The sequence below is a fragment of the Trachurus japonicus genome, chromosome 14, assembly GCF_045865225.1.
Source record: "Trachurus japonicus isolate A0001 chromosome 14, Traja_1.0".
Classification (NCBI taxonomy): domain Eukaryota; kingdom Metazoa; phylum Chordata; class Actinopteri; order Carangiformes; family Carangidae; genus Trachurus; species Trachurus japonicus.
The window spans coordinates 10,969,818-10,989,500 of NC_140920.1; the positions used below are offsets into that span (position 1 = coordinate 10,969,818).

Here is a 19,683-nt window from a genome sequence, read left to right on the forward strand (position 1 = left end):
TTAAGATGTATTCCCCCTGTACACCTTGAAGTGAACTGATTTGTATCACATATCAGTTTCATCACCCCCGCACAACGGACAAGATATTATTCTATCCTAATTCAGTTGGTTTAGCTGATAGGAGCAGTCGTTTCTTGCCCAGCGAAACCTCCTGAAGGGGGAAAATATTCTCCAATAAAAAGTTAATTTCCTCCTCTGCAACACAGATGAGTTTGCTGCCGCTGTGCTGATGTGCAGCTCCACAGAGCTAACTGAATGAAAAGACGATTATAGAGGCACCCAGCGGGACGGCACAAGTATAACACAGTCATTTGAATGCAAGTCAGTTTATACATCAGTGTACCATCTCAGGTTAAAGGTTTATTTAATCTGTGTTGTGTTAATGAAGGCCACAAGAAGAGGAATGGTGCAGCTTTTTTAAGCTATTGTGGAGCAGAAATCTGTTTTTCTAGTTGTTTGCTTAAAGTCCAATGTTGAGTTTTTATTAAAGACAGCACAGTAAAGGGTTAAACACAAGCTGAACCGGCTTATCATTTATCAGTGTTCGCCCAGCAAGCCGTAGCCATTTACAAAACGGAGCTTCATTAGTGACCCACTGTGTAATGATAAGCTGTCATGGTGTAAGATGAAGCAGCTCAGCAGCGTGTTGTTGTCCAGTTACATCATTCTTACCCCGATCCTCAATAGGCCAGACTCCAGGCTCCTTGACATGCAACAGATGCTCTTTCTGCCACGAGAACGATATTTAATCAGACTGATGCAACTGAGATCCAGAACCCAGTAACACACATTATTTATTATTCCCGTTGAAATCTACTTTCTTTTTGATTTGTGAGAAATATATTCCTGACTTCAAGAGACTTTCTTGTTGTTCAGTTGCTTTTGGTTTGGCTCAAACTAAATTTATTCATTTGTTTTGTGTTGTTTTTATTAAAAACTTTCCTAAATATTATGCATGTATAATGTGGGTAGGTGTTCACTTTCGGGGTCAGGGAGTTTACTGTAATGCGAGTGTAACATGGACCAGTCTGACTCACTGATGAAATGAAGCAGAGTGGTGGAGGCAGATATAGTAGCATTTCCAGTTGCTACAGTACAGTATGCATGAATTATGAAATGTGCACTTGGGACCAGCGGTAGTGCAGATCATGCATAAATGCAGGAGCAAGCTGGGCTGTGTGAGTTTTTTGATGGTGTGAGTGTAGAGTGAGAGGTTTGCAGAAGCTCGGCCTCCACTGAAGCTCTCATGGTCTCTTAAACTTCTCTATTACAGGTGGAGGGGGCCGGGCCACACGGCCATGATTCAATCCTCAATATGTTCAAATTCAACCGCATACGTTCAATTATTTTTAAACTGGGAGAGGGTCTGCACTGCAAATCTGCAAAAATCCATGAATATTACATCCTAGTTCTTAAAAAGAAAAAAAAAAATCTTGAGTAAATTGTGTCTTTTCTGCAACTCAGAAGTCATCTGGGGACAGTCATCCAGTTCAGACTGGATTGTCGAAAGCTGCTCACTCTGCAGAAGATTATCTCCTCCACAGATCACTGATTAAATCACTTTCATATGCTTTTCAGACTAATTTATTTTCAAGCTCCTTGACTCATCTCTGCCTTTTAAACCACTTCCACATGTGATAATACAGTAATGTAATGAAGGTTTTTCCCAGTAAACAGAGAACTGCGGGGCTCTTTAAATGTGTCTTAACGTATCCAGGCTAACATGATCCTGTTAACTCTCACACGGCTGATTTGGTTCTTTAAAGATTTATCTGTTAATCCTTTATGGATTTATTCTGACTCACTGACCGCCTGTAGAAATCAAGGCAACACAAATGGGGTATATATACACAAACAGATCCTAATGTTTTGTCAATAACCTGCATTTTCCATCTTGAATCATTATACAGCTGAGATTTAAAAAAAGAATGAGTGATTTGTATCCACAAATTATCTCATGTGGGGTTTGTTATAAAATATTCTGTAGTTTTTGTAGGAAAATGAGATGCACAATAATGAGAGAAATCCCAGTTCTGTGTGCAAATGCTGCATTGTATTCATCAAATATAAACGATGATTTTTCACTCAGCACTCTGAATATAATGATGACCTGAGCCATTCTTCCTCTTGTACACAGAATAGACGGTCAAGGCGTTAAGCCGTACTGTATGTGGGCTGTGGTGTTACATCAGTGTGAGATAGTACAGTATTTCTTCACTCACATGAAAAGGAAAAGTGTTCCTCTCTCTCTCCCTCTCCCCCCACATCTTCTTTCCATTTCTCTTGCACACCCCCGTCCTCTCATCTCACACTCTCCCCTCCGCTCTCTCTCTCTCTCTTACTCTCCCTCTGTCTCCTGCAGTGCCGTTCGTTTTGATGTAAAATGATCAACTGTAATTCTGGATCGGGCCTCTTTGTGCACGAGTTACGCTCTGCTGTTTGTTCGGATGCCAAACATACGTTCGTCCTAATGAGCAAATGTGCTGATTAACAGTTCCTCTCATCGCTTTTCTCCCCCCCCAACACCCCCACCACTCAAATTTATTCAACACTTCACTCCAAATTTTAACAGCGTTCTTTTCATCCATTTCTTATCAGCATCTGCTTTCAAAGCCAAGAGACACAACAAGACAAATTCCATGGCTGCTGTCTTTTGAAGGGCCTCCAGGGGGTGAGGGAGGAGGAGGAGGGAGGATGGACACAAAAGTATCAGTTGCACTATAATTCAATTACAGCATCTATTGGGAGAGGAGAGAGAGAGAGAGAGAGAGAGAGGTGAAACTTTGCCTGGGGTTCCTCTCTTTTGACTACCCATCAGCCCCCACCACCATGCAGCAGCAACCTATTATGAAGAGCTGAATAAAAACCTCTGGCCCGGCTGTGAGGATGTCATCATTAAACCAGGCTGTGAGGGATCCCATACATTTCAAACCAGCTATTTGATCCTCCCATCTGATCTGATCCGCTTTTGTGATCTATTATGAACGAGCGAGAGTGAGAGCGAGAGAGCGATAGATGGATGGACGGACAGAAGCGAGGCGGTATTAAGAAGTTTCTGAAAAGATGCAGTTTTTATCACCTCAGCCCACCTACACCTCCCTGATCTCCCCCCTCCCCCTCCTCCTCCTCCTCCTCCCCCAGGGCATCAGTTACTATTTAATTGAGAGCAGAGAAAAAAGAAGCAGAAAAAAAAGGCTTTTGTGCGGCCGCTTGCTATTTGGATGCGTTGCTCCCCGCGTGTACTATACTATATACGATGACTCTGTTGTGAGGTGTTGAGGCACATGGAGCAGCAGGAGGAGGAGGTGTAATGATCAGGGCTGGAGATCGTATCTTCAGTTAAACTCCGCGCATTGGGGCAGCTTTGTGAAGTGTTTATCTGAGCCATGCTGCACTGTGGGGAAACAGTGGGAATCAGCCATGTAGTGCTGCATGTAGTGTTTGCGTGTGTGTGTATGTATGTGTGTGTGTGTGTGTGTGTGGCAGGTGGCGCTCAGCAATGCCAGATGGACACTTGATCACTTGTCATACAGTTCTCCATGCAACCATAAAGAGGATCCATTGTCATCATCCTCCTCATCACGATCATCAGTGAATTAAGAAGGCGATCGAAGTCACCTCAACTTTCTTCAGCTGCTTTTAACTGCCGGTGTTTCTTTTGACAGGAATACACTTAACTGAGACTTGCGGTGCGCTCTGCTCGCTGTGTGTGGTTTTATAAGGGAGCCATTTTTCTTAGCACAACCTGCCTAAAATAGAAGCTTTCCTTTCCTCTGCGTCCTGTAGCCCTCTGTAACTGTCTCTTCCATATGAGTCACTGTCTGCACTGCTCTTACCTGAGGGTTTCATAAAGATGATTCTCCTTTGGGATGAAAACCAGCATGCATCTATTTCCTCTTCCTGTGCGGCATCTGATGTGAAACTAGAGCTGTGGTTTATATATCTTTCTCCAGCAGTTCTTGGGGCTTCACTGAAGTTTTTTTTTTTTTCTTGGCAGGTTGGCTGGCACCTCAGGCAGTTTATATTCATACAACGTCTAGTCATAGATTGAAATAAATCTTCTTCTAATCGTCCTTTTTTGTAAATGGAGAACATGGTGGAACATAATGGCTTTGACTGTGCAGAAAGCTCCAGTTATTCCTCTCAGGGGTAATCTTTGGTCTCATTTTCTCTTTTGTTAGTATGGAAACATTTAGTCTGCAATATTTTACCTTTGAACATCAATGATGAGCAGCCCATCACATTAAATGTTTCTGCATGTCCTATATATTATACTATTAATGCTGTTGGCTGCGCATCTCATTATGTTAAAAGCTGAGAAGTTCAAATAAATAAGCTTTAATCAGTCCTATGGGGAAATTTCAGTGTAGCAAAAGCAGAATATATCCCGAAGACTGGACTGAAGACATAAAGATGGAAATTGTGCCGAATAATGGGAGAATGATGGCGAGTAAAATTTCTATTACTGCTGTGAGATAACATATATAGATATTTATGGTGACACAGTCTGCACATACATCCCTGACTGAGTCACCAGCTGTCATCGGCCAGACTCACATTTTGATTGATTTATATAGTGTTTGACAATGTGTATAGGAGACATTGCATCGGCTGCCGTCAGACTGAACACAGTTGCTGGGCAGCAGGTTCATACTGTAGCAATGTGTTATATTGCATCTTTGGCTGATTGGTCAATAATTATTTGGGTTTATTCATCGCCCCGGAGTCCAGAAGTGAAGGCTCCCGAGGTCCAGGTGGTGCAGGTGGCGGTTAGCGGCCTGGCAGGGAGGCAGCTGCCTGCAGCTCGGGTCAAACTGGAACCAGGCCAGCTCCACTGTGGCGCTGCTGCTGGCACAGCACAGATTAACCTGTCAGGATTAACACACAGGGGTAAAACTTTATTATTGACTCCTGTTTGTGGCAGTTTCAGATTAATATTACCTGTTCCCAGGTTTTCTCTGTCAATTACTTTGCAGTAATCTGATTAAAAACACCTTTATTTGGATATGTGGATCTCATAAACCTTGATTTAATTCTGGCACAAGGCCATATGTGTAAAGTGACAGGTGTGTGTTAGTGAGAGGATATTTTCAACAATACAAAGGAAGACAAGGCACAAACTGACATTAAATTAAATCACACTGAATCAAATGACGTTATATCAAAATAGACACTTTGGATCTTACATTCACTCTGTGGCAGATTTTATTAAACAGTAAAATACCGACTCTGCCAGCGAGCTGTATCTTGCACTAAACGGCATTTGCATGTAGACATATTTCTCTTCCAGCTGACAGAACAAATGCTCACGCCTTGATGGGATAATTCTACGTATAGTGGCAATTTCACTGTGTAATCCAGCGAGGCCATGAAACAAGCTTTATTTATTTGACTTGGCAACTATTTCACTTAAACTTAATGAACTGTTGCACAAACATTCGGGTCAGAAATGTTTGGTTGAAAGAATAATTCTTAACAATGGCTGTGATATTCCTCAACACTGCAAACTGTGTTTTCCAGTGTCACAGTATGCTATTTCATTATTGCTGTATTTCTTTGTGTCACTACCTGGAGCATCTGATTGCTGGTTCCTGTAAGACGATACCTTTGCTTTCTCAGATGTGTGATTTAGTCTTAAACCAGAAACACACATCAGTGTTTAGTTGGTAAATACAGTCCACCAGACAGAAGCTGGAGTGGGAGCTGAAACGACAGGTTGTGGAGGCGTTCCTGCAGCTTCTGGTAACTCTGAACCAACTTCCTGCCTGTGATCCAAACCAAACCTCCCTGCACATTTCATGCAGCACATCCCTGTGAAGTGAAGTGAAGTGAAGAAAAAAGGTGTGTGTGTGTGTGTGTGTGTGTGTGTGTTTCCTCCTCTCCCATATATGACATTCCTCCCAGATCGTTCAACTATGAAAACGTATGAGATTCCCCGTGTTTTCATTTCACATGACACTGAAGACTTAACGCCACATTAAAGCATTGCTCGGCAGTGGGGGGCGTCCTGTGTGGGTCCCAGGGAGGAAACACTGCAGCTCTGATGACAATGAGGAGCCTTTTAGTGTGACTGTGTGACTTTTTGGGCAAAGATTATAGGAATGAAAGCTGATACATTAAATAAATACTCTGTGGTACTACATAAACGGAAGCATTTGACAATCCAGAAAAAATACTGAAACTATTCTATAGGCTCTATAAGATGTGTCCTTTATGTTGCATTTGGCAGACCAATAACGTTAACTTGAAGCCAAAGCAGCCTCAGTGTGTCGGCCCATATGCCGCAGTAAACTTACAGTTTGGTTTTTTAGGCATCGGTTCAAAAATGTGCTGAAAAGCAAAAAGCAGCCCCTTAGAGCACAGGTTCTAAATTATTCAAGTATTACATTTTTTAATTATTAATTTTAATGTCATTACTTTGATAAAAATTCTTCACATCTCCCATCACATAATGACATTAAAGCCGGCACTTGAACTCAGCGCAGAGCTCAGAAAGTCACTGGAGTTTTCTTATCTCGCTCAAAGTTTTCAAAGTTGCTAGAAGATACTGGAGCTATGAAGAATCTAGTAAACATGAATTTCAGTTCAGAGGTCTGCTGGGATTCATGTATGCGGTGTGTGAAGAAACTTGACAAATATGAAGAAAATCCCAGTGTTTAAATCGATGGTTGGATTCCTACATACCGAATGCACATGTAATGAATACATCAGAAAAGATGTGTTGCTGTTTGTCATTCTTCGCAACTTTGCCAAGGACAAAGAGTGCGTGAGGTGCTTCGTTCTTGCAAAGATACACAACAAAATGAAAGATTGTCAAAGCAGGGTAAATTTGTCTTGTAATGACGCTAAAATGTCTTTTTCTGTTTGGAAAAACACACACACACTCTCAGAGGATGGATTCTCTTGTGTTTCTGAAGAACAAATTACAGTTTAAAGGCGGAAAATGACACAAGATTATGTCTTACAGCTATATCAGAAAGAACACACTGAGAAAACACATGCACTAGCGAGGCACAAAGACATTTTAAAATGTTTTTCTTGAATGATAGAGGGCATAATTGCTTTTCTCTGAGTTGAAAACCTATAGGACACTTACAAAGGATTGTGTGGTTATGTAGTATGTACACTAGGTGGTAAAGTTTCTTCCTCCCAGATCTGCATTCATTACAGTCCAAGCCATTTGAAAAATAGTTCTCATTCATGCTAGTGGCGTCGCTGTAGGGATGTTAATTTTGGCCCGGTGGTCGTCCTCCACCAAACTGATCCAAACTGTAATACATAACAACTATTGGTTGGATTGCTACGAAATTAAGTGCTGATATTCATGATGTGCAGAGGATGGAGCCTAAGGACTTTGGTGATTCTCTAGGGGTTTTATAATCGGGTTAAAATTTAAATTCATCTAATATTAAAATTGCAAATGTTAGCATGTTAACACTCAACAAATTGGCCATCAAGCTTCATGTTCAACCAGCAGGACGAGCTGAGTTGGAGAGGGTGTGTCGGTGCAGGAAGTCCAGTTTCCATGAATTTGAAGGTTTACACGTGTTGTGTAATGTATGTGTATGTATGCTGAACTTAAGTGACCCAGCGGTGTGTACCTACCTGTATCCGTATCAACTGTGTGCATGTGTGTGTGTCGGTGTGGGAACAACGAGCACTCCCATGTTCTCCCAAGTGCTCCTGAATGTCACATCCTATCTGCAGCCTGTCCCTGAGGCACAAATGGACACTCCATCCACTTGTCAGGTGATTAATCTCCGCTCCCCTCTCTCCCTTATCTCCTCTCCATCTCGTATTCACTCTGTACACACAGCTTCGTCAGCCATTCAGAGGACCATCAGACGTACATACACATACTTGTCCTTCCGACACCTCTCCCAGTCTCCTCCCAGTGAAGATCGATGTAGGAAGACGTTACTCAGCAGATTCGTCTGTGTTAGTGCTGTGTTTGTTGGGATCAACGGGATTCCTCTGGAAGATGTTGAAGGCGGACACGAGGAGTGCAGAAGGAATGTAAGGCAGCTTAGTGGACTGATGAAATCTCAGCTGATTCCTTGTGTGTGCGGGGTGGATGGAGCAGAAACACCTCTGGTGGCTCAGAGATATTCTGGGAAGCTGTGCTACGGTGCTAATGGGCTTCTAGAGGCAGAACATGTCAAGGCTGACGCTTTAGTGTGACCACCGGGCTCTCGCTCTGCTGAATGCTGATCAGTGATGGGAGGGCAGATCTGAGCGCGCAGAGAGGATGAGACAGCAGTTGCGTGCAAATGGCATACCTTTTTACATTAACAGTGAACACCAAAGCACACACGCACACACATACACACACACACACACACACACATACACGCACACACACGGAGAGCGACATGGAGCAATAAGGCAAACGCGTCATGTCTGCTTATCCGCGGATCTGCAGTGCTCTTGCCTCACCTCTTGTCCTCCATAAAAGCGAGCCATTGGATTGTAAAGTGGTGGGGTTATTTCTGTCAAGGGCCGGTGCTGCACATTAACTGTCTCCTCTTCCTGGCACTTGTGAAGAGCAGAAACCCTCCATTTTCCACAGCCCGCCCGGCGCTGAAACATTTACCCCCACTGTCTGGGCTTGGAAAGGGGAAGTGCGTTTAATGAGACATGCCTTGCCATCTCCATCTTGTAACTCCCAAATTGAGGAGACAATGAAATTTCATTGGCCCGTACAGTGTAATCCCCGACTTCCTTAATGTAATTGGAAATCAAAGAGTCCACTTCAGGCTGGCTCATTATTACTCAAAGCAGCTGGATGCAGTTTTTTTTTTTTTTTTTTCTCCATATTGGTACGGATATTGGTCTCCATCAGGCTCAGGTTGTGGACCATTTATTATGAGACACCAATAAAGTTTTCTTTTTATGGCCAAGCTGGGCAGCCGAACATGTGTAGAGGTGCCTGTAGCCTTTAGTTTTATCAGCATTGTAACACTTGTATGGTCATATTAATGGCGGCTCCAGGCCACTTACTACTATTGTGGGATTAAATCGTTGTTGCGGGTCAAGCCTGCCAGTTCCCTGTATTAATTATGGCCGTGTTGTAAAAAGTTGCGTCGTTGTGCCTCAGAGCCTTAAGTCATAGCATCCTGAGAGGATTAAAATCCAAATCAAGTATTCAAACTGAGACACTACAGTGAAGGGCCTGGCTCATTCTGTCCCCTATTTGCTCAACCAGCTATTCACACTTAAGTGCAATCTAGTATTTCGGAGGAAGAACAAGGACAAACGACTAGTCTTGGTTTTCTAAATTAACTTGCACTCAGAGCATTACAAGCACAGTTAAGGAAAAAGGCCTTGGAAATGTTTTCGGTATGTATGCGAGTAAAAACTTGTTATGATTACGAGTTTCTCTCATGTAGACGCACTTGCACACAGGCACGCTGCTGGGAGCTGATTAATTGAGACGCCATGAATTGAAATGCTGGTTGTTTTCTATAAAAATAGCTGTGTAGGACTCTGATAGCCTTTATTAGTCTCTCGGGCTGTGTCTAAATGGCACACAGAAAATGTCATGTGTATAAATCTATTACTGCTTGCAGATAATTAAGTGGCTGAAAAAATATAGGCAGAATACACAAGCAGCACATGGATTTACAGCTTAGATGGACATATTTAGATTTAAATCAATTATAGCACTGGTAATTTTTATGCTAATCATCAACAGACTACAGTATTACAACGTTTATTTCACTGTTTTAGTGAAAGTGTACCTTATATAGCCCCCCCACACCTTTCCACTTCCACTCCCCTATAGGAGATATGATGTACCTTTAATGTGTCACACAGAAATGAGAACAGCAGGGTGGGAGGCAGGCTGCACACTGGGAGCCCACGAGGCACGCCAAGATCAAGCTGCGGAGAGAAAGGAGACATTCCTGTGCATACATGAATATCATTCCAGCAGGAGAGACACAAGAACAAAGACCACAGAAGTTAATGGCTTTTCTCTATCTTCAAGTGTGTCGGTTGGTCTTCTCCACGTTCAAAACACGGGGCGAAGCACGTATTATTATCTGTATGGTTAGGATCGGAAAAATACATTCAGGAGTAAGCCCTCGCTGCTGAAGCAACACAGTCAGAGATGTTCTGTGTGGATGTCAAGGATTGTTTCAACATTTTTTCTTGCTGCAAATATCAAACTGTAAATTTTTTGTCCAGCTGACACCATTCATACCCACATGTCCGCCGCTGATGCCTAATAATAGGTGTCGTATACAGAGAGTAGGCAGAAAGAACAACAGTGTAATTACACTATTGAGAAAATATAACAACAAACTTTAATCCCATAGAGATATTTCATACTGGGCCACAGTGATAAACCCACACTCTCGTCTCCGCTAAAAACCCTGTTGCACTATAAAACGAGGTTGATCCTGTGCAGAATTATGAATGAATATTAATTCTAAAGACTACATTTATTTTGTGCAATCAGAAAGATTGTTTCCAGAGAGCTCCCACCGTTGAGGTTTTCTGCGTGCTGTCTCTCCTGACTCTCACTGATGCCTTCCTCAAAGGAACTAAATGTGACCAGACTCTGCACTGCTGAGGGCTGAGAAATGATCTCTGTGCTGAATACTGATCACGTTTGAAGTGTAAATGAAATCAAATGACACCTCAAGGAGTTGTTCCTACCCTGCACGTCTTCTTTCCTTGCTTAATCATTATGTTTAAGGTGCCCTTGTGCAAGGCATCTCGCTCCAGGCAGCAGCTCTCAACAAAGCCGAGATCTGAGTGTGTGTGTGTGTGTGTGTCAACTTTTATGTAGACACGGGGCGAAGTGTAGAACACACACAACGTTCAGCAAATCTGGACAAATAAAGGTCAAAAGAATAATCATTGTCATTTCCACCAACATCACGACACTTCAATATTTCCTGTCTCCAACTCTTTGCCAAACACCCCGAACAAGCTAATTAAATCTCCCTGTCAGGAACAGAAATCGCTGGGCGTTCATCCTCCCTCCATTCACGTCCGTCACGTCAGGGACATGCATAATGACACGTGTTTTAGAGCTGTAATTCCCTTGCGCGTGTTAGACATTTCTCTCTGATCGCCCCCGCCTGCATGCTAATCACTAATGTGGTGCCGTTTTCTGACTGTGGTGCTGCTCTCATCCCGGACAGACACGTTTTAAAATGCGTCGAGGAGGATGTGTGGCGGCTTTATTGAAGCTGGAGAGTCGGTTTGAGAGTGCTGTGCAGATCAAACAGCACCACAAAGTCACACAGGTTGTGGGAAACACACTCACACACCCACACTTTCTCTCTCTCTCTCTTGGGCCGAACATACTTTCAAACTCAGCTGCCACTTGTCCAGGAATGCACACTTTCCCAGGAGTCTTTGCAAGAGCAGAGCAACAGGGCGGCTTAGCAGTGATGAGAGTGAAAATCCAGTCAAAGCTCTGACAGGACATTGTACAAAGAACCAAGCTTCCTCGCAGCTTGTGAACTGAATGCGATGCCTGCTTGTACACATTCACTTGTATGGATACAGTTAAAGAGAGGAGAAAAAAAAAAGTGTGAATGAATCTCGTAATTTTGCGTAAAATCCTTCCTCTGCCTGTGTTTCGCTCCTCTTGCTCTCAGCATGTGAGGGTGTGTGATTAAGCGAAGATGTAATGAAAAGGGACAGTGCCCTGTTGTTTGGCCATGGAGCGCTGTTTTCCAGCTGAGATAGCCATTAACCTGTTAGCAGGACTGGCGGAGACTACACAACCTGAACTGACCCAAACACACACTTATACACACAGATACGTACATTTGTCTGTGGCTACATAACGGCACAAAGCAGCTGGACGAAGAATGGAATGGAAGAAGAAATCTCTGCCATTTTTGTAGATGTAAAGCTGTTGTCAATTCCTTGACATGGAGCTGAAATTAAATTGTTCTGTGTGTGTCTGTGTGTGTCTGTTTCTCCCTCAGACCAGTGCAGTGCTGTGTTCTGGCGGCTGTGCTCTGCTGGCTGTCAGCTCCCTGTTGGCCATCATCACCATCTTCCTGCCCAGCGGAGGATGTGAGAGGAGGATCTGCACCCTGGCTGGATACATGCAGATGGCTGCAGGTCGGTACAGATGTGAATACACACTCACAAGGACACAGCAAATAATAAAAAACATGGTTTTTTTTGTCCCGTATGAGGTTAAAACTCATCATGTCGGTATCAAAACATCCTTTGCTATCTTCCACCATCACGGCCACTGTGCGGCAAACACTGATAGCGATGCCTATTACCAGAGCTGTAAAAGAGGAGCCGACTTTGTTACCCATCAGTCAAAAAAAAAAAAAAAAAAGAAACAAAAGAAACAGCTCAAATACTGTTGCTGCTAGGCAACCGGAGCCTGCATGGCACTTGTAGGGGTGAAATGGTGAAGGGAAGGCGAGGATAGATTTAGAGCCTGCTGTAAAAAGACAATTACGCCTCCTTAACACAGGTCATTGGTTCAGGGCTACATGTGGCTTATCAGGCCGCCGCTTTCACTCCAACAGAGAAGAAGTCTCGTAAACAAAGTGCGGTCTTGTCAGTGGTTAGGCTTTAAAAACCCCATAATACAGCACAGCTCATGTCACTGTTCACTACTGGCCTTGACACTCTCGCTTTTGTGCATTGGACCATTTTAATGGCAGTTGGTAGCTACAAATGTGAAGCATTTCACAGTTGTTGTGTGAGAGCACGTTGTTGATGTGTGCAGCAACATACTGTACAGTCCTTTCTCCTACACCTTGCACTTCCACATTTACCACTGGCGTATTGGGCTTTTACTGAATATTAGGACTGTTTAATGAGGCATAATGTCACACACAGATTACATCTTTTCTTAAATTATAAATGAGCAACAAGCCTCTTTAGCAAATCAGTCAAAATATGGAATAAATTCCTGCAAAATTAGCAATATTGCCATCAGCCTCATGTGTAGCTGAAGTGTGTTAAATGCTAATTAGCACATATTAGCATGCTCACACACCGAACTAAATTGGTGAGCTTGGCAATCATTATAATTATCATTATACCTGCTAAACATCAGTGTGTTAGAGCAGTCATTGTGAGGATATTAGCATGCTGGTATTAGCACTGAGCTTAAAGCAGCCCAGTCTCATACAGACGTAGACAAAACTGTTCTGTTAAAGAAAGAAAACCCCACAATTGTCATTTAAATAACTTGAAACTGACAAAAGTAAATGACCAAAGGACATTCCCCCAGAAGCTTTGTGGACAGAAGAGACAAAACTGGAGCTTTTGGATCCAAAACTGAAGCTTTTTGGCGAGACACATCAGCTCACCATACACAGATGCAAAAATGAAGCATGCAAAGAAAAGAGCACTCTACCTACTGTGAAACATGGATCAGGCTCGGTTCTGTTCTGCTTTGCTGCACCTGCCACAGGGCGTCTTGAATATGTGCAGGGTACAATGCAATCTCAAGACTACCAAGGCATTCTGGAGTGAAATGTGCTGCCCAGTGACAGAAAGCCCCATTGTAAGTCCCAGGTCAGGGGTCCTCCAGCAGGGTAATGACCCAAAACACACAGCAGCTAAAAACACCCAAGACTGGCTGAGAACAAAACATTGGACTTTTCTGAAGTGGCCTTATGAGCTCTGATCTAAATCCTATTGAACATCAGTGGAAGGAGCTGAAACTGAAACCTGTCGACAGGTGCAGAAGTCTCTTTGAGAGTCACAGAAATCTCCTGACAGTGACTACAGTGACTGCCTCAAAACGTTGTGCAACAAAATATTCAGATTAAGTTAAGGGTACCATCATTTTTGTCCAGGCCAGTTGATTCTGTTAAAACCACAAAACCAATGTCCGATTTTCATTAATTTTCACAATTTTTTATCGATTCATTATTACCTATCTTTAATGGAAAGGTACCAACAATTTTGTACACGTCTGTCAAACTGCTATTTTGGCTTTAGCTCTTGAGGCGTTTTCTAAAACTCCTCTAGCACTCACCTTCAAGCAAATCATTTTGATTTAGCAAGTCTCAAACCTCTTCATCTGGATTCTCCATTCCTCGCATCAACTGATCCGCAAACCCTTAATTGTTATTTTTTTTCCACCCTCTCTCCTTCATTTAGTATCAGCAGCAATTACGTGGCCGTATCCTTGAGAATATTGAGTAGCTAATTTAAATCCCTGCATGTGGCATTTAACTAAGCGTAATTAGAGGCTGAATTCATTGAGCAGGTTAAATCTTTATTGGCAAAGCAGAAACTTTCACAGGGCATGGTTAATGTTGTGTTTGAAGTGGTACTTATTGCTTACAGGCAGATGCTCATACTTCTGTGTCTGACTCCACAATCAGATCAATGTTGCTTTGGGAAGAAGAAGTTTGTGGCAAAGCAGGACCTCTTTTGTGAGTTTGTGAGTGTGTGTGGACGCGTCGTCCATGTGTGTAATCCCGCTCATTGTGTCTTTCATTGCGGCAGACTTTGCTAAATAACAATGTGAAGTGAGGAACCGGGCCTTTGTTCCGTTTCCAGGTCGACTCTCGTCTAGATAGACAGAGGTTTCACAGAGAGCCCACAAAGCCCTGAGGAGGGTAGATCAGAAGAGTGTTTGTTTTCCCAGCATTGTAAGTGCATCTGTCTCTGTGTGTGTGTGCGTGTTGAGAGGGTGATATCAAAGTGAGCTGATAAACTGAAACAAGCATCTTAAGAACAATGGTTTTCTTTGTGGTGTGCATACTATCAGTGTTGTTTTTGAAGATTTGTGTTTTCTAGCAGATTGGGAGAAATGAACTGCTGACGAGACGCTACTTGTCAACTTTCCCTCTGCAGATAGAAGTGATGCCTGTTTTGATCCACATGTTTTCTACAGTATCTGACAGGCAAAAGAGATGTCTCTCCCCCTCACTCTCTCTCTTCCTTCCTCTCTCTGTATGTATGCATGTGTGTGATGTTGTGTTATAAAGGTTGAAAGTCATTTGGAAGACAAAAATGATAAAACAGAGGTTATAGTTTCGCTGATCATCATGACAAGGTTTTGGATTAAGTTATAGATCAGAATAAAGTCAGACTAAGGGAAAAGCTCAGGGTTGAAATGTTCTGAGAGTTTCTTCTGACTCTGACTGAAGCAACACACAACCACTGAAATGTCAGATATGAAAAGAAGGGCAAGTTTATTTGACGGGGCTTGGGTGCTTGTCACTGTGCTCATAGTGTGAAGAGTTTATTTGCGTTTGTGGGCCGGAAAAGCAACTTTTGAAAAGATCCAATTTTTTATTTTAGGTCTGTTGTGGGTTTGTGGTTTATGGTAAAGGTAGTCGGCCGAAGCTTTGTGTGGTAACAAAAGTGGAAGAATTCACACTGAGTTTGTGGTTATAACACTGGATAATGATGATTAAGAATATGTAGCATTACATCCTGTAGGATTCAGATAGTTAGTAGTGTAACATCAGTCTCCAGACATGTTCAGATCTGTAAAGATACAGTCCTTTGAGTAATTATTTACGCCTGAAAAAACTTGAAGTTTGAAATGCTTAAAGTTACATTGCGAACACAAAGAATCTATGAATATGTAATGTTGTTTGTTTGTCTGAATAGTTCACAAGTTGTGAAGGCACAAAATTGTGTTGTTATGAGAGTGGAGGGAGTTTAAAGTAAAATCACCAGATGGAGCTTTAAAGATCAGTGGTCATGCACTATGTAGCCTAAGTGTCCATGTGCATATACACTGTTGCTGGGATAATTTTTTTTAACTTCTTCTCATGAACTGATTGTGACAATGTGATTTATTTGTTTCACCTGGGTAACTGGGGCTCAGTATGTGTTACTTGCACCTGGTTAAAGGTGATTACTGATGTGTATAAATAGGAATAAAGAGACAAATGTGTCTGAAAACAAAATTATTCCAACTTTATGTGCAACAGTGTATATGTCGCAGATTTAGCCACCTCATCCACCCTCTGTGTGATGCATGCTGGGGTTTTATGTCATACTTCCACCACCACCGTGTAAAGTTAATTAAGAGCTGTCGCTTCCTTCTCCAAACATCTGCGGAGCCCTTACTGCCAGTGTTTGGACATAATTCAGACAAAGGATCTACACTCGTGACAGCAGCGACCGGAGGCTGAATTTTAATCAATCCTGTAAACTGTGTCATGGGCAGCTCCCTCTCTCTCTCTCCTCCAGGACACACACTTGCTGCTTTCATTTACGACCACATCTGCTGTATCACTGTTACACGGCTCGATCGCAGGAGAAGCTATGCATACTCTCAGTAGCTAGAAGAAGTGAGCAGCCTTATGACCTTACGTATTAACACTCCTGTCATGCCTTGCTCTATAAACACAGGCACTCACACACACAGCCAAGCTTTGGGTCAAACCAGGAAAAAGCCTTTTTTATTTTTTCCTTTCCCCGAGATAAACCTGCTCCGCTCTTTCCTTTCTCAGCCCAGTAGTCCCATGGGTGAAGTCCAGAATTAGATGTGAACTTGCAGAGCCTCCTCCGGCTCAGCCTGGCACTCCATCCCGCCGGTTTGCTGCTGCTGCGCCGCCGCCATCAATGTTTTACGCTGAGAGAGAGAGGGAGGCTGAACATTTCTGTGTGCTAAGGCGGCGAGCTTTTTCCTCCGTCATGCATATTTCATTGGCCTGCGCTTCTTAGTGGTCAGGATCTATTGGATTGGACGGCTCTTTGGTCAGGCGTTGTGTGAGGTGTGTGTGTGTGTAAAGATGAAGACGTACACACAGGCCGCACATATTTTGTTTTCTGTGTAGTTTATGTCTAACCTGCCCCGTTTAGAGTAGCAGTGACTTTACCTTTATTTGTGTCGATGATTTCAGTTCGTTTCACTCAGACTCAGCCGCTGTCAGAGGCAGCTGAAGACCACCTTGGGGTTTCATTGTGCAACGACGCTCAGGCAGATTCTCACAGTGCAGTTATCTGTTCAGGGCTGAAAACATGTCACACTCCGCTGAGCGTACAAGCACCCACTGCACATACAAGCTTAATCTCAGCTGTTTTCCTGCAGGGTTATAGCCATATTAACATACACAGATCATTTGCATTGTGTGTGCTTACATAAAATTACCCTGAAGTTTTTATTTGCTGCATTGATTGCCTGTTGTTTTCTCTTTTTTTTATTGATTTCACTGCAAGTGAGTGGTATTCCAGTTCAAAAAAATGTTTAAAAGTGGTTCTGCGGGAGATTCATGGGTTGAAGACTTGAAAGGGATACGCCTGAAGGTCTGTTTTTCTGCTCTTGAAAGAAATATGAACCTGAGAGTTTTTTTTTCCTTACCTGTACAGTCAGAGATTTTTGTGTTGCTCCGTCTGAAGCAGCAGCAGCCTGTGGTTTTTCATTGTTACATGGAGAGATAAAAGCAGAGGAATGGCACTCGGCAATAAAAGGAGAACCACGCGTGAAATCTGGCTTTTTCTTCGAGCGCTGAATTTGGCTGAACTGTTAACAAATAATAACTACGTTACCCCTCATGGTTCGGTGGTGAACTTGTCTTAGAACACCTGAAGAAACATCTCGTGCTGCAGAATCAACACTTTCTTGGGTTTACCAAGAGCCTATTGAAATGCCTACACATCAAGACATCACACATTCAGCAAAGGGAGCAACAGTTTCTGAAGCTGAAAGAAAAACCTTCTTTAACTGATGTTTGATAGCGAAGGCCTGAAGTAATAGCTAACTGTTTAAATGTAGATGTTCCTTCATGAATATCCTCTTTAGTAATTTCACCATAAATGGAGCAGTGGTTTGAATAAAACCTTATGAATGGATACAGAAAGTTGCCAGTGGTTATATTTGAAATGATTCACTGTAGCTCCCTTTTTTTTTTGGCTTTTTCAACCTTCAAACCATTCTTTTTTTTCTTTCTTTCTAGACTGTGCACAGATATATCTTTTCAGACTGGACTGTCTAAATGTTTGCTATGCTGCCTGTCAGTGTCTATAGATGAAACTTGAGAGGGACATTTATGCAGCCCTCAGGTTGAAGATATTAGCATGTTATCATTTGTTAATTTGAAAAGATATGGTGAATATCATGAATGTATTAGAATTGCACAAGCATTTCAGCATTGCCATTATCAGCACATTAACATTTTGAATTTAACATTTAGCCCAGAGCACTGCTTTGCAGCCTTGGAGAGCTTCATTGCTGTTGACTCTTGGTCATGTTAAGTTAGAGATAAAACATTTCATTATTTCAAAGAGAATTGTCCAAAAAAACAATAATATCTAACTGTTTCCTCTGTTTTCTGTGACCCTCCTGACCCACATATTAGAGAAATATTTGGTTTTGAGTGTTGAGAGGCAGGGCATGCAGGCTGCTAGAGGGCACAAACTAACCTCTTGTAACAACTAGTCTTGTTCCTCTGGTATCTGCAGATATTTAGTTTCAGCCTCAGGACTGTATTTAAATCAGAGCTGTGACACTTTGGCCGCTCGTGGCGCTGAATGAACCAATTTTACAGCCGTAGCAGGATGAATGAAAGGATCGAGCATACATAGGAACGTAAACTTCTGGCTTAAGAAGGTTTCTGCTTTGGCGCTGAACTCCATCCAACCCCGTGCACCCAGTGAATATTTCCCTTTGTAGATTCCCTCCTATGTGCAACCTTCTGAAACTGTGCCCTCTTATCGGCATCCTCATCACAGAGTCCTTCAGTGTATTTTTTATTTTTTATTTTTTAAATCCCGGCTGCCGTGAATGTGTGTTCCCTTCGCCCACATATACACTCTCACATCCAGTCTCATAGTGCTGATGCCGAGGAAGCCCGGCCTGCTGTGTCAGCGTTCCCTTGGGCAAAGCTGCTATGCACATGTCCTCCGAAGCATGGTGATGAAAATAGGAAGCTGCTTTGATCAAAGCACCTGCTGTGTTTCTTCAGCGCTGCTGTCGCCGCCTCAGCCTATCTGCTACCTGTGCCAGCTGTCAGTCATCTCTCCGATACAGACGGATACATTTTTCTTATCAGGCTCCAACAATTAAATTACACTTGGAGAGTCTTTCTTTCATCAGAAGGGATGATTGGACCATTATTCATCTCGCCATTAGTATTCTGAGTGTTCTTCCATAAAATAAAGTCTGAGACTGAGTGGGAGAACTTTTCTTAGAGAGCAAACATCACCCAAACATTGTTTGATTATCCCTGCCATCTTTGAACTCCTTCCAGCTGCCCTCAGGCGCACAATGTAGCCGTTCCTGTCCAGTTTTCCCACTTTTCTGTGAATCAATGCTCCTCTCTCTGACCCGTCACTCCTCCACCTTGCATCAAATTTCTTTCTTTCATCCTTTTCTCTTAACTCCCCATCGCCTCGCAGAGCATTCCCCATAAGCACATCTTTATCGCAATCAGAGCTGCAAACCTCTTTTTGCTTGTTTTTTTTTGTTTTTTTTGTCGATCACTGATATTTCATTCTGTTTCATCATGAGTCGGCCGGCTCCAGGCTCTCGTGCACCTCCAAAGTGCGTTTTTTGCAGAAAGAGCTTGTTCACCACCAAATCACACTGATCTCCCTAAGAAATCAGAGACAGAAAAGTCGATTCTACACACCAGTGCCTGCTGTGTTTTGTGTGTGTATGTGTGTGCGCGTGTATGTGTGTGTGCGCTAACAGAGCATGACCCAGTTTAGATTCAGCGTGATGCCGACATTGTAACCTCTTCACCTGCGACTCACAGCGTGCTGACAATA

The 19,683-nt window shown here is 42.8% G+C and overlaps 1 protein-coding gene across 1 annotated transcript in view; it reads left to right on the forward strand.

Moving 5' to 3' along the window:
- Positions 1-19,683, forward strand: part of lhfpl7 (LHFPL tetraspan subfamily member 7) — a 95,283-nt gene that overhangs the window by 13,260 nt on the left and 62,340 nt on the right. Inside the window, exon 2 of the mRNA XM_085797473.1 lies at positions 11,952-12,090. Coding sequence (XP_085653599.1) covers positions 11,952-12,090 — 139 coding nt within the window. The remainder of the gene's footprint in view (positions 1-11,951; positions 12,091-19,683) is intronic.